This window comes from Pongo pygmaeus, chromosome 23 (genome assembly GCF_028885625.2).
Source record: "Pongo pygmaeus isolate AG05252 chromosome 23, NHGRI_mPonPyg2-v2.0_pri, whole genome shotgun sequence".
Taxonomy (NCBI): Eukaryota; Metazoa; Chordata; class Mammalia; order Primates; family Hominidae; genus Pongo; species Pongo pygmaeus.
The window spans coordinates 46,659,054-46,683,165 of NC_085931.1; the positions used below are offsets into that span (position 1 = coordinate 46,659,054).

General features: G+C 43.7%; 2 protein-coding genes across 9 annotated transcripts in view; one reads left to right on the forward strand and one right to left on the reverse strand.

The window, feature by feature from the left end:
• MB (myoglobin) overlaps positions 1-1,392 on the reverse strand; it is a 42,887-nt gene extending 41,495 nt beyond the window's left edge. The window contains exon 1 of the mRNA XM_063663004.1: positions 1,072-1,392. Coding sequence (XP_063519074.1) covers positions 1,072-1,126 — 55 coding nt within the window. The 5' untranslated portion in view covers positions 1,127-1,392. The remainder of the gene's footprint in view (positions 1-1,071) is intronic.
• On the forward strand, positions 1,264-22,199 carry APOL6 (apolipoprotein L6). 8 transcript variants are annotated; one of them, XM_063663003.1, is made up of 5 exons: positions 1,292-1,538; positions 4,401-4,518; positions 12,331-12,425; positions 14,594-15,428; positions 21,594-22,199. In XM_063663003.1, the coding sequence occupies exons 3-5, from the start codon at positions 12,376-12,378 to the stop codon at positions 21,654-21,656; spliced, it is 948 nt and encodes a 315-aa protein (XP_063519073.1). In that variant the 5' UTR covers positions 1,292-1,538; positions 4,401-4,518; positions 12,331-12,375; the 3' UTR covers positions 21,657-22,199. The 8 variants fall into 8 exon arrangements, 6 of the variants coding, with proteins under 6 accessions (XP_054325843.2, XP_054325842.2, XP_063519073.1 ...); XM_063663002.1 differs by having other exon boundaries at positions 1,413-1,538; positions 4,147-4,518; XR_010125913.1 differs by having other exon boundaries at positions 1,419-1,538; positions 14,594-15,781; positions 17,297-22,199.
• The last annotated feature ends 1,913 nt before the right edge of the window (positions 22,200-24,112 follow it).

Sequence of the window (24,112 nt, forward strand, 5' to 3'; positions counted from 1 at the left end):
CCCCTCGATGCTGCTCGTAGGGCCCAGGGACAGGAGGTGGCCTCTATCACAGCAAAGCCGGGACTGGCTAGGTGGGCCACACCTTCTGCAAAGCAACAGCCTCCAGTGTGGTCTCAGCTAGGGGTGGAGACTGGGGACTTCTGGGCATATAAATATAAACAAACCACATGGCTTCTGATCACAATATGACACAAATGCTAGAGAGACACAGATCTCAGCCCGTAACCACACTGTGGGCTCATTCTTATAGACATAGAGCCTAGGACTGGTTCTTAGCTGTGTAATCACAAACAACCCACAACTTCTAGAAGCCTGGGTTTCCTCCTCCTTAAAGTGGGAGACAGAGTATCACAATCCTATGTCTCCAATCCTTGAGGCCAGATGCATGTCAGAGTTCCTGATTTGGGGGATTTTTAGAAAGGTAATGGGGTGCAGGTATCACGTACTATGTAACCCACCCACCCCCAGCAGCCCTCCACAGTCAAACAAATTAATATTTCTGCAGTGACTGCGAATATTCAAATTAAGCAAGACACATAAAAGCCATAAGTGAATTCGTGCCAGATCAGGTCAGGTTTTGCCACTAAATGAATAAATTGTTATTATTTTTTAAGTTTTCATTTTCAGGCCAGGTGCGCTGGCTCATGCCTATAATCCCAGCACTTTGGGAGCCCGAGGTGGGTGGATCACCTGAGGTCAGGAGTTTGAGACCAGCCTGGCCAACATGGCGAAACCCCATCTCTACTAAAAATACAAAAATCAGCCGGGCGTGGCGGCAGGTGCCTGTAATCTCAGCTACCAGGGAGGCTGAGACAAGGGAATAGCTTGAACGTGGGAGGCGGAGGTTGCAGTGGGCCGAGATCATGCCATTTCACTCCAGCCTGGGCAACAGAGCGAGACTTCATCTCAAAAAACAATAATAATAATAATAATAAAATAAAATAAAGTTTCCATTTTCAGAGGATTCTGCATTTCAGAGTTATTAGCCCTCATAGGGTTGTTATCCATGTCAGCGTCACGTAAGATGCTGTGGAGGAAAGCAGTTTCAGAACAATCAGTGATGATACCTACTGTGAATCCACTGTTCAACAGGCGCCCCATCGCTTGCTCGTGGGCTCCTCACCATAGCTCTAAGCCACAGGAGCTATTTTCATACCCCATATAGGTCCATCCTGTAACACAGCCAGGACAGAGACGAGAGACTCAGGCCTTCTGACTTTGATTCTGCTCTGTCACCTCATTGTGCATCCAATTAGAGAAACCGGCAAAAACAAAAGTGAAAGTGACAGCTGGAGCCCATGATTTCCTGGAAGAGCCCGAGAGCTTTGCTTTTTCTTTCCCGCAGCACTTAACCGAAGCCAGTTTGCAATCAATTCCCGCTCAAAAGCCACCCTACTCTTCCTATCCGTCTTTCTCCAGCCCAGACACTCAAAGCCCCCTGCCGGACCAGGGGACCTCGGAGAGGCAAGGACCAGAGGTTCAGGATCTTCCTCTCCCTCGGGACCCGAGGCCACAAAGGAGAGCTCCGTGGGGAGAAGGTGAGACGGCAGGCAGAAGTCGGGGGAGGAGGGGGCTGCTGCTCTGGTCCCTGAAGGACAAAGCCCCCAAGTGGTTGGCTTTAGGCACCTGACTCAGGGAAAAGAGCTGCTGTCAAAGCGGTGGGGTTCAAATGCCGGCCAGAGCTTGGGGAGAGTCTGAGGATTAACTTCTCCTGTGTTAATCCTGGTAGGTTTCCCTCCCTTACAGCCATTTGAGGGTTAAATCAAAACATGATAAAGCATGCGATGTGACTAGCCAAGCTGCATTTGCCCCTCCACTGCTGGGGATCCAAGGGCTTAGGCAGAGGGGACCTGGCCCTTAGAAAGCAGATGATTACATCAGCCACGGGCATTTCCCTAGAAATTCAGTAGAGGAGTGGTTTAGGGGTGTCATTTCACAAGAAAAAGGGTGCTGGGTGAGTTGTCTACAAACTGCAAAGCCAACCTACAGAGTTTTCTAGATTGTAGGTTTATGCGAAGTTGTTTGGGGAAGAGGGTGAGGGAGTTTGTGATAAATATTAGGGCGACTAGGCCAGGCGCAGTGGCTCATGCCTGTAATCCCAGCACTTTGGGAGGCTAAGGCAAGCGGATTGCTTGAGCCCAAGAGTTTGAGACCAGCGTGGGCAACATAGCGAGACCCTGTCTCTACAAAAAATCAAAAATTAGCTGCGGGTGTTGGTGCACACCTGTAGTCCCAGCTACTTGGGCGGGTGGTGCTGAGGTGGAAGGATCACTTGAACCCAGGAAGTCAAGAATGCAGTGAGCAGTGATCGCACCACTGCACTCCAGCCTGGGCAACAGAGTGAGACCCTGTCTCAAAAAAAAAAAAAAAAAAAAAAAAAAATCTAGGGAGATTATCTTGAAGCTGTGTTTTCAAAGTAAGCAGATTTTTCTTACTTAGATTGTGTATCTGAAGAAGTTGGTTTTGTGGGGAAAGGCAGGTAAGGAAAGACTGTCATAAATATCCTGTAAGCTTTCAAATGAAAATACGTTCTCAAATCCTCTCCCAATAAAACTCTCATCTCACAACCACCAAGAGCAGGTCAGAGGGGAGGGAATGGGACCTGCTTAGACGAGTTTCCTGCTGTTACCTTTGCCCTGCATCCCATAAGACTAATGTAAAAAAAATGAGAGAGGTATTGGCGGACGCTGGTAAAAAATGGGGTTCCAGACCAGGGTCTCTTACCCCCAGCAACCTTGTCATGTTTAACCAGGTGATCCCTGGTTGTGGGGGCTGTCCTCTGCATCGTAGCATGCTTGGCAGCATCCCTGGCCTCTGCCCTCTACATACCATCAGCAGTACCCTCTCCAGTTGAGACCATCAAAAATGTTTCCAGATATTAGCAATGTCCCTGAGGAGCAAAGACGCCCTGATTGGGACCAACTACTCCAGACTCTGCGTGGCTGGAATCGCACAGGCTTTCCTGCTTACTGTGTGACACTGGCCTCCCTACGTCTCAGTTTGCACCTCTGTAAAATGGGCATCATTTTAGCACCGATCTCACTGGGTCACTGTTTAAAGCAGGTAGATGTATGTCTGGTGAAAGTAAACTCTTAAAGGTGCCAAGCCCCCTAAACCAAACCTAGCTTCACATACCAAAGAGGGGAGAACGTTTTTATCTTTGACGCATTCATTCTTTTTCATAGACTACCCCAAAGAAATAACCAAACATGTAGACAGACGTCTATATAAGGATTTTCACCAAAAATTATAAATACAAAATTTTAAAATAACTGAAAACGACCCAAAGGTTCAACAGTGAGAGAGTTATTGAATGTGTAATGATACATTCGTATAATGAAATGCGACATGGCTTCTATATATTGCCTGGGGAACTACTAAGATACAATGTTAAGTGACAAGAATTCACACAAACTACAGGAACAGCATGCATCTAAATTTTTGGTTTGTAAAATAAAATGTCACTAGTTTTTATTTCCATATGGTGAGCGTAAGGTGGATTTTATAGTTTATTTCTAAATTTTCAACGGTAAACTTGTATTCATGGCTATAAATGAATGAATGAATGAATGGCTATAAATGAATGGCTATAAAAATTTGTGTCCTGGGCTGGGCATGGTGGCTCATGCCTGTAATCCCAGCACTTTGGGAGCCCGAGGTGGGTGGATCACCTGAGGTCAGGAGTTTGAGACCAGCCTGGCCAACATGGTGAAACCCCATCTCTACTAAAAATACAAAAATCAGCCGGGTGTGGTGGCAGGGGCCTGTAATCTCAGCTACCAGGGAGGCTGAGACAGGGGAATAGCTTGAACGTAGGAGGCGGAGGTTGCAGTGGGCCGAGATCATGCCATTTCACTACAGCCTGGGCAACAGAGCGAGACTTCATCTCAAAAAACAATAATAATAATAATAATAAAATAAAATAAAGTTTCCATTTTCAGAGGATTCTGCATTTCAGAGTTATTAGCCCTCATAGGGTTGTTATCCACGTCAGCGTCACGTAAGATGCTGTGGAGGAAAGCAGTTTCAGAACAATCAGTGATGATACCTACTGTGAATCCACTGTTCAACAGGCGCCCCATCGCTTGCTCGTGGGCTCCTCACCATAGCTCTAAGCCACAGGAGCTATTTTCATACCCCATATAGGTCCATCCTGTAACACAGCCAGGACAGAGACGAGAGACTCAGGCCTTCTGACTTTGATTCTGCTCTGTCACCTCATTGTGCATCCAATTAGAGAAACCGGCAAAAACAAAAGTGAAAGTGACAGCTGGAGCCCATGATTTCCTGGAAGAGCCCGAGAGCTTTGCTTTTTCTTTCCCGCAGCACTTAACCGAAGCCAGTTTGCAATCAATTCCTGCTCAAAAGCCACCCTACTCTTCCTATCCGTCTTTCTCCAGCCCAGACACTCAAAGCCCCTGCCGGACCAGGGGACCTTGGAGAGGCAAGGACCAGAGGTTCAGGATCTTCCTCTCCCTCGGGACCCGAGGCCACAAAGGAGAGCTCCGTGGGGAGAAGGTGAGACGGCAGGCAGAAGTCGGGGGAGGAGGGGGCTGCTGCTCTGGTCCCTGAAGGACAAAGCCCCCAAGGGGTTGGCTTTAGGCACCTGACTCAGGGAAAAGAGCTGCTGTCAAAGCGGTGGGGTTCAAATGCCGGCCAGAGCTTGGGGAGAGTCTGAGGATTAACTTCTCCTGTGTTAATCCTGGTAGGTTTCCCTCCCTTACAGCCATTTGAGGGTTAAATCAAAACATGATAAAGCATGCGATGTGATTAGCCAAGCTGCATTTGCCCCTCCACTGCTGGGGATCCAAGGGCTTAGGCAGAGGGGACCTGGCCCTTAGAAAGCAGATGATTACATCAGCCACGGGCATTTCCCTAGAAATTCAGTAGAGGAGTGGTTTAGGGGTGTCATTTCACAAGAAAAAGGGTGCTGGGTGAGTTGTCTACAAACTGCAAAGCCAACCTACAGAGTTTTCTAGATTGTAGGTTTATGCGAAGTTGTTTGGGGAAGAGGGTGAGGGAGTTTGTGATAAATATTAGGGCGACTAGGCCAGGCGCAGTGGCTCATGCCTGTAATCCCAGCACTTTGGGAGGCTAAGGCAAGCGGATTGCTTGAGCCCAAGAGTTTGAGACCAGCGTGGGCAACATAGCGAGACCCTGTCTCTACAAAAAATCAAAAATTAGCTGCGGGTGTTGGTGCACACCTGTAGTCCCAGCTACTTGGGCGGGTGGTGCTGAGGTGGAAGGATCACTTGAACCCAGGAAGTCAAGAATGCAGTGAGCAGTGATCGCACCACTGCACTCCAGCCTGGGCAACAGAGTGAGACCCTGTCTCAAAAAAAAAAAAAAAAAAAAAAATCTAGGGAGATTATCTTGAAGCTATGTTTTCAAAGTAAGCAGATTTTTCTTACTTAGATTGTGTATCTGAAGAAGTTGGTTTTGTGGGGAAAGGCAGGTAAGGAAAGACTGTCATAAATATGTTTATGCTTTCAAAATATTTATTTCATAAATAAGCTTTCAAATGAAAATACGTTCTCAAATCCTCTCCCAATAAAACTCTCATCTCACAACCACCAAGAGCAGGTCAGAGGGGAGGGAATGGGACCTGCTTAGACGAGTTTCCTGCTGTTACCTTTGCCCTGCATCCCATAAGACTAATGTAAAAAAAATGAGAGAGGTATTGGCGGACGCTGGTGAAAAATGGGGTTCCAGACCAGGGTCTCTTACCCCCAGCAACCTTGTCATGTTTAACCAGGTGATCCCTGGTTGTGGGGGCTGTCCTCTGCATCGTAGCGTGCTTGGCAGCATCCCTGGCCTCTGCCCTCTACATACCATCAGCAGTACCCTCTCCAGTTGAGACCATCAAAAATGTTTCCAGATATTAGCAATGTCCCTGAGGAGCAAAGACGCCCTGATTGGGACCAACTACTCCAGACTCTGCGTGGCTGGAATCACACAGGCTTTCCTGCTTACTGTGTGACACTGGCCTCCCTACGTCTCAGTTTGCACCTCTGTAAAATGGGCATCATCTTAGCACCGATCTCACTGGGTCACTGTTTAAAGCAGGTAGATGTATGTCTGGTGAAAGTAAACTCTTAAAGGTGCCAAGCCCCCTAAACCAAACCTAGCTTCACATACCAAAGAGGGGAGAACGTTTTTATCTTTGACGCATTCATTCTTTTTCATAGACTACCCCAAAGAAATAACCAAACATGTAGATAGACGTCTATATAAGGATTTTCACCAAAAATTATAAATACAAAATTTTAAAATAACTGAAAATGACCCAAAGGTTCAACAGTGAGAGAGTTATTGAATGTGTAATGATACATTCGTATAATGAAATGCGACATGGCTTCTATATATTGCCTGGGGAACTACTAAGATACAATGTTAAGTGACAAGAATTCACACAAACTACAGGAACAGCATGCATCTAAATTTTTGGTTTGTAAAATAAAATGTCACTAGTTTTTATTTCCATATGGTGAGCGTAAGGTGGATTTTATAGTTTATTTCTAAATTTTCAACGGTAAACTTGTATTCATGGCTATAAATGAATGAATGAATGAATGGCTATAAATGAATGGCTATAAAAATTTGTGTCCTGGGCTGGGCATGGTGGCTCATGCCTGTAATCCCAGCACTTTGGGAGCCCGAGGTGGGTGGATCACCTGAGGTCAGGAGTTTGAGACCAGCCTGGCCAACATGGCAAAACCCCATCTCTACTAAAAATACAAAAATTAGCCGGGTGAGTTGCTATGTGCCTGTAATCCCAGCTACTTGGGATGCTGAAGCAAGAGAATCGCTTGAATCTGGTAGGTGGAGGTTGCAGTGAGCCAAGATCGCGCCATTGTACTCCAGCCCGGGCAACAAGAGCAAAACTCAGTCTCAAAAAAAAAAAAAAAAAAATTAAAAAAAAAATAAAGAATTTGTGTCCCTTCAGAGTGTGTGAGGGAGGACATTTTTTTCTAACTTTTTAGAAGTGGAAGGGAAGAGGATGAGAGAAGAGAGGATGAGCTGAGGGAGAAGCCATATCTAGGAAACAGCATTTCTGCTGTAAGCGCTGGACCAAGTACCAAATATAGGGAAGAGATGCAAAGGAATATATTGGCTTGCCTAGGGCTGCTGTCAGAAAGCACCACAAACCAGGTGGCCTCAAACAACAGACATTTAGTGTCTTACAGTTCTACAGGCTGGAAGTCAAAAATCCCAGTGCCAGTAGGGCACACTTCCGCTGCAGGCTCCAGGGAGACCCTCTGTGCCTTTTGCAGCCTCGGTGGCTTCTGACAGCACAACTCTAATTTCTGCCTCCGTCTGTGTGCAGCCTTCTTTGCTGTGTCTCTCTCTGTCACCTCCTCCTCTTATAATGACACCAGTGATGGATTTCGGGGCCACCCTGAATCCAGGATAATTTCACCTGGAGAAATGTATACATGTGCCATGTTGGTGTGCTGCACCCATTAACTCATCATTTAACATTAGGTATAACTCCTAATGCTATCCCTCCCCCCACCCCACAACAGGCCCCAGTGTGTAATGTTCCCCTTCCTGTGTCCATGTGTTCTCATTGTTCAATTCCCACCTAGGAGTGAGAACATGTGGTGTTTGGTTTTTTGTCCTTGCGATAGTTTGCTGAGAATGATGGTTTCCAGCTTCATCCATGTCCCTGCAAAGGACATGAACTCATCCTTCTTTATGGCTGCATAGTATTCCATGGCGTATGTGTGCCACATTTTCTTAATCCAGTCTAGCATTGTTGGACATTTGGCTTGGTTCCAAGTCTTTGCTATTGTGAATAGTGCCGCAATAAACATAAGTGTGCATGTGTTTTTATAGCAGCATGTTTTATCGTCCTTTGGGTATATACCCAGTAATGGGATGGCTGGGTCAAATGGTATTTCTAGTTCTAGATCCCTGAGGAATCACCACACTGACTTCCACAATGGTTGAACTAGTTTACAGTCCCACCAACAGTGTAAAAGTGTTCCTATTTCTCCACATCCTCTCCAGCACCTGTTGTTTCCTGACTTTTTAATGATCACCATTCTAACTGGTGTGAGATGGTATCTCATAGTGGTTTTGATTTGCATTTCTCTGATGGCCAGTGATGATGAGCATTTTTTCATGTGTCTTTTGGCTGCATAAATATCTTGTTTTGAGAAGTGTCTGTTCATATCCTTTGCCCACTTTTTGATGGGGTTGTTCATTTTTTTCTTGTAAATTTGTTTGAGTTCATTGTAGATTCTGGATATTAGCCCTTTGTCAGATGAGTAGATTGCAAAAATTTTCTCCCATTCTGTAGGTTGCCTGTTCACTCTGATGGTAGTTTCTTTTGCTGTGCAGAAGCTCTTTAGTTTAATGAGATCCGTTTGTCAATTTTGGCTTTTGTTGCCATTGCTTTTGGTGTTTTAGACATGAAGTCCTTGCCCATGCCTATGTCCTGAATGATATTGCCTAGGTTTTCTTCTAGGGTTTTTATGGTTTTAGGTCTAACATTTAAGTCTTTAATCCATCTTGAATTAATTTTTGTATAAGGTGTAAGGAAGGGATCCAGTTTCAGCTTTCTGCATGTGGCTAGCCAGTTTTCCCAGCACCATTTATTAAATAGGGAATCGTTTTCTCATTTCTTGTTTTTGTCAGGTTTGTCAAAGATCAGATAGTTGTAGATATGTGGCATTATTTCTGAGGGCTCTGTTCTGTTCCATTGGTCTATATCTCTGTTTTGGTACCAGTACCATGCTGTTTTGTTTACTGTAGCCTTGTAGTATACTTTGAAGTCAAGTAGCGTGATGCCTCCAGCTTTGTTCTTTTGGCTTAGGATCGACTTGGCAATGTGGGCTCTTTTTTGGTTCCATATGAACTTTAAAGTAGTTTTTTCCAATTCTGTGAAGAAAGTCATTGGTAGCTTGATGGGGACGGCATTGAATCTATAAATTACCTTGGGCAGTATGGCCATTTTCATGATATTAATTCTTCCTATCCATGAGCATGGAATGTTCTTCCATTTGTTTGTATCCTCTTTTATTTCATTGAGCAGTGGTTTGTAGTTCTCCTTGAAGAGGTCCTTCACATCCCTTGTAAGTTGGATTCCTAGGTATTTTATTCTCTTTGAAGCAATTGTGAATGGGAGTTCACTCGTGATTTGGCTCTCTGTTTGTCTGTTATTGGTGTGTAAGAATGCTTGTGATTTTTGCACATTGATTTTGTATCCAGAGACTTTGCTGAAGTTGTCTATCAGCTTAAGGAGATTTTGAGCTGAGACGATGGGGTTTTCTAGATATACAATCACATCATCTGCAAACAGGGACAATTTGACTTCCTCTTTTCCTAATTGAATGCCCTTTCTTTCTTTCTCCTGCCTGATTGCCCTGGCCAGAACTTCCAACGCTATGTTGAATAGGAGTGGTGAGAGAGGGCATCCCTGTCTTGTGCCAGTTTTCAAAGGGAATGCTTCCAGTTTTTGCCCATTCAGTATGATATTGGCTGTGGGTTTGTCATAGATAGATCTTATTATTTTGAGATACATGGCAAGGACCTTCTTGCTGTGTTATCCCATGGCAGAAGGCAGAAGGCAGGAGGGCAAGAGGGCGTGTGCGAGAGAGGTGAAGGAAGGAGGCTGAACTCTGCTACTACCCTCAATATTTACACCAATTTACCTTCTTCTGGTCACCAAAATATGTGAGTTTTTTCCCCTACACCAACCAATTCTCCACTTCTTTATGAGAACAAACTTGGCATCCTACAGTTTAACTCAATTCTGACACTATCTCCTTGGAGATACTATCAGATCCCGCAGGTTAAGGGCTCGGTCCCATAAGACTGCCCCTACTTCAGACACCAGTTGTAAGTGGTGGGTCCCCAGGTTACCCACAACTTTTGTCCAACTTGGTGACACATGGAAGATTTCCACAACTCCCTCCTCAGTTTCGATAATTTGCTAGAACACCTTGCAAAACTCAGGGAAACATTTATTTACAATGACCAGTTTATTATAAAGGATCCAACTCAAGAATGGCAGATGGAATTAATGCACGGGCAAGATATGGGGGAAGAGACATGGAGTTCCCATGCCCTCTCTGGGCACACCACCCTCCAGGTACCTCCATGTGTTCACCAACCCAGAAGCTCTCTGAACCCTGTCCTTTTGGGTTTTTGTGGAGGCTTCCTTACACAGGTATGATTGATTAAAGAAACTATGGGCCATTGGTGGTTAACTCAATCTCCAGTCTCTCTCCTCTCCTGGAACTCAAGGGGTAGGGCTAAATATTCCAACCCTCAAATCACATGGTTGTTTCCCCAGACAACCAGTCCCCCAACCTTGGAGGCTTTCTAAAGTCACCTCATTAACATAAACTCGGGTGTGGCTAAAAGGGGTCGGTTATGGTTAAGAAAAGATGCTCTTTTCACCTTTATTGCTCTCATCGCTCAGGAAATTCTGAGAGTTTTAGGAGCCCTGTGCCAGAAATGGGGATGAGAACTCTCTCTCTCTCTCTCTCTCTATATATATATATATATATGTGTATATATATACACACACACACATATATACACACGTATATGTATATATCTATATATAATTATAAATCACAATATCACAACATATTATGTTCTTGGGAATACAATTTGTACAAAAGGGGCCTTGTAAATTACTGCTTTGTTTGGTGAAAATGATCCTTTAATCATTACAGTCCATGTGGTCATAATAACTGTGAGAGAACAGAATAAGCTACCCCCAGATATGCCTCTTTGGCATAGGGATTCTTGAGGTGAAGACAATTAAGAAGCAGCAGATGCAGGAAGGCTCTCTGTCCTCTCTCTATTTGCCTAAAAGCAAGATCTAAATTTACAAAGATCTTTCTATCAAGGAGAATAAATGTTAACCACTGAGAACTTTAGACCCTTATAGGCCTGGAGATGGTACCAGAGGAAGCCGCGTAACAAACTTTACTGACTAGTCTGACTAGTCTCTTTCTATCCTTCATTTCCTATTTGTCTACCCACAATTTGGTGGCCCTCAAGATGCAAAGTCTTTTTTCTTCATCTTGTCACTTCTCTAAAATTGTATAGTTCTTTGTTGAAGGTGGCTATATAAGCAGGGAGTTCTAAGCCACTCCTTTGAGAATTATTTATTCCCTGGTGTCTCCTACATACACTTAAGAGGTACATATTAATCCACTTCCATTTGTTTTTCTCTTATTAATCTGTCTTGGGTTACAAGGGTCCTAGCTGAGAACTTAGAAGGGCAGAGGGAAAATTATTTTTTCCTCTCTTATAATATCCATCTAAGGAATCACTCACCCAGGTCACTATGGAGAAAAGGAGATTTCCTTGTACTTCCTCCTCCCAGTCAATAATCGCCCCACCAGAGAAGAAACCATGATTCTGACTTCTACAACCAATTCATTTGCATATTATTGAGTTTCATATAAATGGAGCCATTTGTTTGATTTCTTTCACTCAATAATTCTGTGAAATTATTCCATGTTGTTTGGGTATCAGTAGTTTTAAAAATTGTTATTGCTATGTAGTATTTAACTATATAAAAAACTATAATTTGTTTGTTTATTCTTCTGTTGATTGACGTATTTGAGTTGTTACCAGCCCTTGGCTATGTATGGGAGGAAAAGTAATTTTTTTCTCAACCCTCAAAAGTTCTTAGCTGGAACAGACTCCTGTAACCCAAGACAGATTGACGAGAGAAAACCAAGCAGAAGCGTATTAACATGTCTATTTCATATGGACATGGGAGAGATCCAGGGGTTAAATAATTCTCAAAGAGGTAGCTTTGAATTCCAGCTTCAATACACCTCCAACAATGAACAGTACATTTTTAGAGAAGTAGCAAGACAATGGAAAAGGGTTTTGAGTCTCCAGCAGGAACAACTTGTGGGAAGGTAAGTCAATGTCATCTTTGGTGATCAAACTTTATCCTTCTTGTTTGTGAGGAGACTGGGACAGCTTTACCTTTGTCAATTTATGTCTTGCTTTTAGGCAAATAGAGGGAGGGTGGAGAACTTTTCTTGTACCCACTTCTTCTCAATTACCTTTGGCTCAAAATAATCCTTATGCCAAAGTGGCATATTTTGGGGTGGTGTATACTGCTACCCTCCAATATAGAGGTAAAAATGTATTGAACTGACTATTTCACTGCATGCATTTATTGTATGTAAGCTACACCCCAACATACAATTTTAAAATAATAGTTTGCAAATATTTAGTATGCTATATGTTATTTTGATACCACATAATCCAAAATCCCTCCACACCTGAATTTCATAAGGTTTCATCATATATGCAGTAACGTTGTTTTTCTACATTCCTGACCAGAAAATCATTTGACTCCTGGGGACGCAGATTGGCTGCCAGAGGCTGATGGACAACCAGGCAGAGAAAGAAAGCGAGGCTGGTGTTGGTTTGCAAAGGTAATCCAAAGGGCGTAGTCCCCAGGGAGAGGGCTGGTTCTGTTGAAATGCTGCACGATAAGGAATCCTCACGATAAGGAATACATGTGCTCTGATAGGATTAGCTGTGAAGTGGGCCTTATCTTCCCACTGGTCTCCATTATGCATATGAAAATCTGTTCCCCTAGGGAAAAAAATACTTCATGGAGCTAAAGTAAATATTTTGGAGAGCAAGTCAAGATTAAGTCAGGCGCATGGCGTTGGGCAATAGGACTCCAAAGACAGAAATTGCTCCACTCTGGGGACTCATCTCTGTAACTCTCTTGAAGACAGGAACTCCATTTCTTCAGCTCATATATCACCAAGGAAGGAAGCCATTTGGTGTTAACAAATTAATGAATTTAAGCCCAGTTATCTGTAAATCAGCAGACGTAGCACCACCGGCCTCCTGCACAATGTGTGCAAGTAACAAATATTTGCTGAGTGAATTAGGCGAACTCTATGTGTAGTATCTCATGGAACTGGACTGAAATGTTATCCAATGCCAGTAGACATCACCAGCTGATACAGGATTTACTGGAGCAGAGGTGTTCACATGTGAGATGCTTGATTTAATTAAGAAACACACGAAGTCAAGCTTCTGTTAGTTATCAACCATGCTAAAACCAAAACTTTACAGTTCATACACAGTGGCATTGTTGATCTTTGCAGCTACATATCTATTTGCTGTTTCTTTTTGTCTAGCATACCTTGAGGAAACACAGAGATCAGGGTGGGCTAACCTGTGGCATCTTTTATGTCTGGGGTTCTTCGTCAGGGCCACCCCGCTTGCCTTCATCCCACCCCTTCCCCATTGCAAGTCCTGGTGACCTTCTGCTCTGATTTACTGATTTACATCTGTAAATGTAACTGATTTACATCTGTGGATTAATGGATAATTGGGCCTAAATTTATTAATTCATTAACACTTAAAACATATGCTCGATGGTATATTTAGTTTCTAATCTTTCCCACTGAGGAATTGTGTGCATGTGTGTGTGGAAACAGAGATTTAAAGATAAATATATTTACGGACATACATATGCTTCAATAAGGAGGCCCTGACACCAACTGACAGATGAGAGGAAGGGCAGAAAGCACCAAGTTTAGGACTCAGAGCCCACCCAATGCTCCATCTTTACCTTGCATGTTCCTTTGGGAGTGTCCTCTTTTCTCTCTGGGCTTGAGGCCCCCCACTGAATCATAAAGGAGATGGCCCAGATCCTCTCCAGGGCTCCCTCCAGCTCTGATGTTCTCCTTTGGGCCAGGGCATCTGTTATCACCAGGCCTCCTCGGCTCACCCTGAAGGAAATGCACAAATGGCACCTTGCATGAGAAAATGCCCCAAGCGGTAGGCTTTGCTCTCACCCTGATGCAGCTCTCCTTTGAAGGTCAAAGCCACCTGGCCTGGCAAAGATCCCTTCGTACTTCCTCCTGTAAAATGTTGGAGGAAGAGGGGCCTGGGTCTCTTTGTCCCAAACTTCTTCCATGAAGGACCAATCCCATCTGCTTGAAGGGTCAAGTAAAGCTGACCAAGAGCAAGGAGAGCATTCAGGACATGAATAATAATTTATCTCAACTCTCAATGTGCAACTCCTGATAGAAGCAAAGACACACCCCAGAGTGGCCAGATTCAAGGTCATCAGAGTGGAGGGTGTATGATGCAGTATGGCCCCCTCCACCCTCCTACTCACTTCTACACATCTGGGACTCTCATCCCCTCCCCACCATCTTGTCTTCTCTTTCTCCTACTTTTCCCAGAACTCTCCCGCCATTGTTCCCAAGTTCTTTATCTTGAGTGGGGTTTTAACATTTCCCCACTGCCTGTCCTCTGCAGCAGTGCTGTACTTTCTCTGAACAAGGCTGAAAACATACCTCAGGACTTAATTTTCCTTCCCCATTCCTTGGCCAAGGCTGGGGTGATTCACATTTTTCCTTCCACATGCCCCTCTTATGTGTTTCTTTTCTCCATGGAACCAGTAGTTTTCAGCGAAGGCTCAACTACTCTACAATGCTCTAGGACTTTTCAGGGGATTTTGTAGGGAGGTACAGGGAGGATTCGAAGCTGAGAGTGGCAAGAATATCCAAGAGCCACGTGGGTTTTCCCATCTGGGAAGCTGAAGCAAAATCTTTATTTCATTTCCCCTCAGGGATGAGGATGACGATCCTCTGTGTGAAGATGTGGAGCTACAAGATGGAGATCTGTTCCCCGAAGAAAAAATATTTTTGAGAGAATTTCGCAGATTGAAAGAAGATCTAAAAGGGAACATTGACAAGCTCCGTGCCCTCGCAGACGATATTGACAGAACCCACAAGAAATTCACCAAGGCTAACATGGTGGCCAACTCTACTGCTGTCATCTCTGGAGTGATGAGCATCCTGGGTTTAGCCCTTGCCCCAGCAACAGGAGGAGGAAGCCTGCTGCTCTCCACCGCTGGTCAAGGTTTGGCAACAGCAGCTGGGGTCGCCAGCTTCGTGAGTGATATGTTGGAACGCTCCAAAAATAAAGAAGCCCAAGCACAGGCTGAAGACATACTGCCCACCCATGACCAAGAGGACGGGGAGGATGAGGAAGAGAAGGCAGACTATGTCACAGCTGCTGGAAAGATTATCTATAATGTTAGAAACACCATGAAGTATGCCAAGAAAAACATCCGTGCATTTCAGAAACTCAGAGCCAACCCACGCTTGGCCAATGCTGCCAAGCGTTTTGTGACCACTGGCCAAGTCTCCTCCCGGAGCGGCGCGCAGGTGCAAAAGGCCTTTGCAGGAACAACACTGGCGATGACCAAAAATGCTCGCATGCTGGGAGGTGCGATGTCCGCCTTCTCCCTTGGCTGTGACTTGGCCGCTCTCTCAAAGGAATGGAAGCACCTGAAGGAAGGAGCAAGGACAAAGTTTGCAGAAGAGTTGAGAGCCAAGGCCTCGGAGCTGGAGAGGAAACTCACAGAACTCACCCAGCTCTACAACAGCTTGCAGCAGAAAGTGAGGTCAAGGGCCAGAGGGGTGGGGAAGGATTTAACTGGGACCTGTGAAACCGAGGCTTACTGGAAGGGGTTAAGGGAGCATGTGTGGATGTGGGTGTGGCTGTTTGTGTGTCTGTGTGTCTGTGTGTATGTGCAGTTTACATGAATGTTCCTCAGGACATGGCATACAATGGCCTTGGAGGTCCAAATAATATCAAGTACATCTTGGAGATGAGGGTGCCTGTCCTGGACAGACCTGGGCATGCCTTCTGTTTCTCCTTCAATGCTCCTCAAGGCCTATGTGCTGGGAAAAGGGTCTTCCCTGTTTGTTTGTTTGTTTGTTTGTTTTGAGACGGGGTCTCTGTTGCCCAGGCTGGAGTGCAGTGGCGTAATCTCAGCTCACTGCAACCTCTGCCTCCTGAGTGCAAGCAAGTCTCCTGCCTCAGCCTCCCAGGTAGCTGGGATTACAGGCACGTACCACCACACCCAGCTAATTTTGGTACTTTTAGTAGAGACAGGGTTTCACCATTTTGGCCAGGCTGGTCTCGAATTCCTGACCTCAAGTGATCCACCCACCTTGGCCTCCCAAAGTGCTGAGATTACAGGCATGAGCTACCCTGCCCAGCTAGGTCTTCCCAGTTTTAACAAAGAGGTCACTGAACCGCAGGGGGAGTTAGGAACTAAATTGTCTCCTCCTCCAAATTCATATGTTGAAGTCCTAAACCAAAATGTGGCTGTATTTAGAGATGGACTCTTTGGGAGGTAATTAGGGTTGAATGAGGCCATAGGGTGAGGTCCTAACCCGATGGAATTGACTTCCTTATAAGAGGAGGAGGAAATACAAGAGGGCCTCCCCACCCCTGCTGCACACCTGCACTGAAGGAAGGCTATTTGCAGACGCAGCAAGAAGGCAGCCATCTCCAAGGCAGAAGAAGAGAGCCCTCACCAGGAACGGAATGAGTCAGTCAGTCTGGGACTTCCAGCCTCTAGAACTGTGAAACAAATTTCTGTGGTGTAAGCAACTCAATCTATGGTAGTTTGTTACTATTTTGTTATAGCAACCAAAGATGACTAAGCCAGGCAGGTTATGTCACTCGCCAAGTGTCTTAGTCTGTTTGTGCCGCTATAACAAAATACCTTAGACTGGGTAATTTACAAACAACAGAGATGTATCCAGAGATCCACAGTTCTGGAGGCTGGGAAGTCTAAAATCAAGGCACCAGCAGATTCCACATCTCGTGAAATCTCACTCTCTGCTTCACAGATGGCACTGTCTTGCTGTGTTCTCACATGGCAGAAGGGGCAAACAAGCCCCCCTGGGCCTCTTTTATAAAGGCACTAGTTCTAGGCCTAAAGGCAGGGCCCTCATGACTCTATCACCTACTGAAAGGCTCCAGTTCTTTATACTATTGGAGAGGTAGAAGGAACTTCCTTTCTAGACCTCGAAGGTTTAAGAATTTGAATCTATAAAACAAGCTGACAATAGACAGATTAACAAGAGAAAAGGCAAATACATTTTTTAATGTGGGCCAGATGGCAGAAGCTTAAATAGCACTCCAAGCTACAGGAAGTGAGGCCTCTGATGGGGAGGTAGTGACACAGGCTGTGGGAGGGGGTAGGGGGAGGAAGTGTGTGGTGAGCAAAGTTTGCCTTATTACACTGATAAAGTGTAATTACACTAATAAAGGTGGATCACCTGAGGTTAGGAGTTTGAGAACAGCCTGGCCAACATGGCAAAACCCTGTCTCTACTATAAATACAAAAATTAGCCGGGTGTAGTGGCAGGGCACTTGTAATCCCATCTACTCGGGAGGCTGAGGCAGAAGAATTGCATGAACCCAGGCTGTAAAGGTTGCAGTGAGCCAAGGTCGTGCCACTGCACTCCAGTCTGGGTGACAGAATGAGACTCCATCTCAAAAAAAAAAAAAAAAAAAAAAAATACAGTCATGTATCTCTTGGTGACAGGGATGCATTCTGATAAATGTGTCATTAGGCAATTGCATTGTGGTGTGATTATCAGAGTGTGCTTATACAAAACTTAGATGGCATAGCCTACTGCACACCTAGGCTATATGGGAGAGCCTGTTGCTCCCAGGCTACGCACCTGTACAGCATGTGACTACTGAATACTATAGGCAATTGCAGCACAATGGGAAATATTTGTGTATCTAAACATATGTTAACAGAGAAAAAGGAAAGTGAAAATATGGCATAAAAGTTAAGAATTGGCTCTCCTGTACAGGGCACTTACTATGAATGGAGCTTGCAGGGCTGAGAGTTGCTCCAGATGAGTCAGTGAGTGGTGAGTGAATGGGAAGGCCTAGGACATTACTGTATACTACTGTAGGCTTTATAAACACAGCACACTTAGGGTACACAAAATGCATATTAAAACATTTTCTTCCTTCAGTATATTAGGCAATAGGAATTTTTCAAGTCCACTATAATCTTATCAAACCATGGTTGTATATGCAGTTGACCGAAACATTGTTATTGGACACATAACTGTAGTTGAAAGAATAAGCAAAAAGTCTATCTAGGTGTGGTGTCTTGAGCAACTTTTAATTATTCTCCTGTCCTGCAATATGAGTTAATCTTCTCTGATTGATGTAGATTCCAGGAAGGGGTGTCCAGGACAATTGCCTTCCTTCTGGAGAAACTTCCCTTAATCAAATAAGAGAACTTCAAAGAAAATCCCTCCCTGTGCTTTGGAAGGGAAGGGAAGTGGGCAGCAGTGGGTCAGAGAGAGACCTTTGTTCTCTTATTTCTGAGGCCCTTCAGTCTCTTTTATTCAAAGCACTCAACATGCCAAAGCACCCTATTTTAGGGTATCTTTTTCTGAGCCCTAAACACTGTCACATTGGGGATGTCAACTGTGAAAGGAAAATATCTTGGGGACCAAGAATCACTAAGGAAAACTCAAGCTTAGAGAAACTTCTTAGGGCAAACCCACCTCCCACTCTATTCAAAGTTATCCCTCTGCTCACTGAGATAGATACATAACTGATTGCCTCCTTTGGGAAGGCTAATCAGAAACTCAAAAGAATGCAACCGTTTGTGTCTCACCTATCTGTGACCTGGAAGCTCCCTCCCCACGGAACCAATGTTCTTCTTACATATATTGATTAATATCTTATGTCTCCCTAAAATGTATAAAACCAAGGTATGCCCCGACCATCTTGGCCACATGTCGTCAGGACTTCCTGAGTCTGTGTCACAGGTGTGTCCTCAACCTTGGCAAAATAGACTTTCTAAATTAACTGAGACCTGTCTCGGATTTTCTGGGTTCACATTTTGGAAACCATGAATGGATTCTGGATGGAGATGCCTCTGACCCTTGACAAATCTATCAGTGCTTGGTACCAGCATGAGCTAACTTTATGGCTCAAACCAATAGGACAATTTGCTGAGGTCTGAGAGGACTCCCTCCAGAAAATCCCTGATCTCTTAAAATTTGGTAGAGATCGGAAGTTTATTTTGCTGTACAACACCTCTTTTTTTGGAGTTTTACTTGCTCCTAACAAGGAAGGCAAGTTTTCCTGCTTTCATGATGATGGAAGGCAGGTGATGTTTTTATGGAGTTTCAGCTCTCTTCCAATGCACTTAGAGCACTCAGAAATTGTATAATTTGTGTGACCATTGTTAGTTTTGCTTTACTGTTTTGTTGTTTGTTTCTGTCTTAGTCAAATCTGAAGGGGAACCCTAAATTACAGGGTCAAGGACTCTGAAGTGGTAGGAAAATAGCCAGCTTAAAACATTTTTTTTTAAATTTTAATTACTATAGGGGCTTTATTTACATAACAAAACCACCTTTTTGCTAGCCAGACCAAACTGAAAGAGCAATGGCTGTAATTCTGAAATAGCAACAATTTTGTCCTAGCTGAGATTTGGTAATAAGATTTTTAAGCACATACAGGAAGATACATGGATGTAATAACCTTGATTTTAAAAAAATTAGCTTTTTCTTCCCTAAGCAAACCAAAACTTAAGCAGGTAGGCTTATGGAAGTTATATTTTATAATCAAGATTAAATCTTATAGTTTGTTTACAAAATTTTGAAAATCAAATGTGATTGGCTTCATGCTGGTTTTATTAGGGCTTCTTGTTTAGAAAGTTAAGTCACCTCTCTCAAAGAATGAAGGTTTTTGCTTTTTGTGAAATCCTTGAATTATCACTTGGATTAAATAAATGACTTTACAATGACCTGTAATTTTATTTTGTAATATCAAGTGTTTTAAACCTTTTGTATTTGACAAGCTTTCCAAAATCCAATTATAAATTATGTATTTTTCTAACCTAATTAATCCTTTAAGATATTAGTTTCCCTAAAGTCCTAAAATGACATAATTTGGCTTATTTGGTATAAAAATTATCCAGGAAGCATTGTCAAATGTGAAATGGTGTTTGGTTTTCTTTGGGCTGTATTTGTATAAATATGTTCTTGGTATATGTTCCAAAATTATGTGAAACTCCTATAATTCTGATATAACTTAGTGTACATTATCAGTAATAATCATCATTGTTATATTAAAATTATTGTGTGCCACAGAGGTAACAAATTTCCTTGTCAGTTTTGTCTTTTGACTATGGCTGCCTTAAAACTTTTTTCTTCCATGCACAATTGTTGTTTTGGTCCTGTTTTTTAAATATATTTTTGTTATTATTTTTGAGATGGGGACTCACTCTGTTGCCCAGGCTGGAGTGCAGGGGCATGATCTTGGCTCACTGCAACTGCCACCTCCCAGGTTCAAGCGGTTCTCCTGCCTCAGCCTCCCGAATAGCTGGGATTACAGACATGCACCACCATGCCCAGCTAATTTTTTTGTATTTTTAGTAGAGATGGGGTTTCACCATGTTGGCCAGGCTGGTCTTGAACTCCTGACCTCAGGTGATCAGCCCACCTCGGCCTCTCAAAGTGCTGGGATTACAGATGTGAGCCACACACCTGGCCTATTTTGGTCCTCTTTAGAAGGTGGTTTTATAATCAGCTATAAAACTCCAACAGGTGCTCTTACATGCAGGTTTCTGATAACTTTGGAGATTGTGACATCAGAATAGAGGGAAAAGTTTCGGGACTCATGGAGAGCTAAAATGTTCATGAGTATCAAGCAGAACAGGAATTAATAGCATAGACTGAACCAATCTTTTTGACTTTTTGCTTAAAATGTTTGCTGATCCTTTGTTTTGTGTTTCAGTCTTAAAACTTTTCTTTTGAGCTATTGACAGCTTTTAACAATTTAGTATACTCCTATGACAAAATTTGGAGCATATTTGTTTCTGTCTACCTGATTTCTCCAGAATTCAGAAACTATTTGTAAGTATTCTTAACTTACGGTGATACAGTTATTTGCATAAGTGCAATAAGAATCTGTTCTAATTTGTAACAGGACACGATTGGAGAAATTGGTTGTTTTTACTAAGGCTTTGACTGGAATGGTGTGCTTTTCTTTAAGGAATCAAACTTGACTTATGGAACCAATAAAGTCCTTGGAAAAACTGGCCCCATATTTTGTGTACACAGTTTCTGTACAGGATTTCTGACCTGTAGTAAGTAAAGAATGTCACTTTCTGACAGGCACATAAGCCCCAGGTTTACCTCAGAACCTCAAGAGGAGAGGAAATTCACCCAATTCATAAGTATTTGATGGCACAAATCCATGGTTGGGCATGACTTTAAAAAAGTCTTATCTGAGATTCCTCTGTGGAACAAAGTTAATTGGTTCCAGAGGTTCAAAGCCAGAGTTGCTGTCAGTTCATTGGTAGAGATGCCATCACTTGGCAAGTGTTCTGAAAACATCTTATCTGAATAACAGCAGTCCTGGAGAACATCTAGGGATCTAGCAAAGCGAGAGATACATGAAGGACATAAAAACGTTTTTAGAAATTCCTTGGAAACAGTTCTCCTTTCAGACATGTAAGCATGAGCCAGGATGAAAAGTGATTTCATCCTGGTATCTGCAACTTTCACATTCATTAGGTTTCAACATATAAACTTTCAGGGGACACAGACGTTCAGACTATAGCACCAAGCTGTAGAAGCTACATAGTGGAAGACCAGGGTCAGCAAACCCAAGAAGCCTGACTTCCAAGCTGTGCTTTTAACTGCCCCACCATGTTGCTCCTAAAGCTTTGGAGTTTTCCTGTGATTAGTGTTTTTGGTGATGGTTTGGTTTTTTTCTTACAGGAACTCTTGCAAGAAGAAAGGACTATGAGTTCAACTTTGGAGGGAGCCATGGGGACTAAATAAAATTCTGAGGCCCCCTCAACCATCTAAATGGACTGACTTCCTTCTGGGCCAGGACACTTGAAAATTAAACCTGAAAGACTGGTTCAGGCCATGATGGGAAGTGGGAGTCGAACATGCCTCATCATACCCTCCAGCATTAACATCAACACAGACCTTAAGGCTGATAAGAAGCATTTACAATCTATTCTCTCTGAAGTTTAGTACCTGGAGGCTTCATCTGCATGATAAAACTTTGGTCTCCACAACCTCTTATAACCCAGGCATTCCTTTCTATTGATAATTACTCTTTCAACCAATTGCCAATCAGAAAATTGTTATATCTACATATAATCTAGAAGCCCCCACATCAAGTTGTTTCGCCTTTCTGGACAGGACCAATGCATATCTTAAATGTATTTGATTGATCTCTCATGTCTCCCTAAAATGTATAAAACCACGCTGTTTCCCGACTACCTGGAGCACATGTTCTCAGGGTCTCCTGAGGGCTGTGTCACAGGCCATGGTCACATATTTGGCTCAGAATAAATCTCTTCAAATACTTTACAGAGTTTCACTCTTTTTGTCAACACAAAGGTGGGCTTTTAACTACCCCAGGGGCCTCTGAGTGGAGTTACAGGGGACCAGGGCAGGGCTGGCAACGCTGGCAGAGGAGAAACCCAGAGACTTACCAACTGGGAGGTCCAAGTAGGTCCCTTAGACTTGGGAGGGACAAGTCCACCTAAGAGGGCACTGTCAGCCCTCACTAGTGAGTGTTGTAATGGTCCTCCTGCCCCCATCTCCATCCTCATTCCTTCACTGTAATTCAGTCTCTCTGCTTCTTCAGTTCCCCATTTGTCAGAGGCGTTTGAACCAGAGCAACTCCATCTTGAATAGGGGCTGGGTAAAATAAGGCTGAGACCTCCTGGGCTGCATTCCCAGGAGGTTAAGGCGTTCTAAGCCACAGGATGAGATAGAAGGTCAGCAAAATACAGATAATAAAGACCTTACTGATAAAATAGCTTGCAATAAAGAAGCTGGCTAAAACCCACCAAAACTGAGATGACGATAAGAGTGACCTCTGCTTATCCTCACTACTACACTATCATTAGAGCCATGACAATTTACGATGCCATGGCAATGTCAAGAAGTCATCCTATATGGTCTAAAAAGGGGAGGCATGAATAATCCACCCCTTGTTTGGCATATAATCAAGAAATAACCATTAAAATGGGCAACCAGTAGCCCTCAGGGATGCTCTATGGAGTAGACATTCTTTTATTCCTCTACTTTCTTAATAACCTTGCTTTTGCTTTACGTACTTGCCCTGAATTCTTCCTTGTGCGAGATCCAAAAACCCTTTCTTGGGGTCTGGATTGGGACCCCTTTCCTGTAACATCTTTCTGGCAACCACAGAAGGGACTACAGTGCAGAAACCCTCAACCCAAAGGCTAACTTTGAGTAAGTAATAGGGTCCCGTAACATCTTTCTGGCAAACCCAAAACGACAATACTGAAGAAACTTCCCAATGCAAAGGAAATAGACTACAGCACTGATTGGCTGACCTTGGGCCAGTGGTGGGGTACCCAGGTAAATGATGGGATTGGGTTAGAGGCCAATTTAGGGAAGTTTGAGTCTCTGCTAAGACAGACTGGGTTAAAGGCCCCTCTTAATAAAAGGCAAGGATGCTTGACCAAACTTGGTTTAGAGGGCCAACTTAGGAGGGTTAGAGGCCCCTCTCAGTAAAGTCCCTCACGGTTAAGAACGGGTTTGGCACTAAGGGATGTTAACTGCCATTCTCTTTGGATTAATCTGCGTTGCACTCTTTGCTGATGGCTGTGGGTGACAGGATTAGGCATGTACAGGATCACAGGACATGAGGAGCTTTTTCTTCCCTAAAAGGGGAAACTTGCTGGGCCTGCTGGAAAAGATCCCTTCTCAACTGACAAGTGACCGCCTGAGCTTTTGATTCAGTCCGCTGCAATGGGCAGGTCTTTCTCTGGTCTCCCTGAGCGCCTTGCCTTCCTCACCCTGCCATAAGCAGTGCTTTTCTCCCTTCCCTTTCCTCTCTCTCTCTGTGCAAACTGGTCGAAGGAATGGTAAAAATCACGGTTTATCTCCTATAAACTTTTGATTAATGGGAAAAACGATTCACGAGGCTAATCTTAAGCTGTAGTGAATCTGGTGTGCTTTGTGTGTCTTTCTGTATTGTTCTGTCACCAAGAGGGATACCTTAGGATAAAACATACCTTAGGACACCTGTAAGCCCGTTTTCAGATGGCCCAGCAAACTGGAAAATTACAAACTTTTCTGCAGGTCCCTGAAAAAAATTGAATGAGGTTTCCTTCTTGTCCTGTATGTCCTTGGGAACTTGACCTTATAACCATGTGGCTGTGCTTTCTTTTTTCACAATGGTGACCTGGATTCAGAGTCCAATTCCTGGCTTAGGGAATGAGTCCTTTATCTTCTGTCTGTCTGTG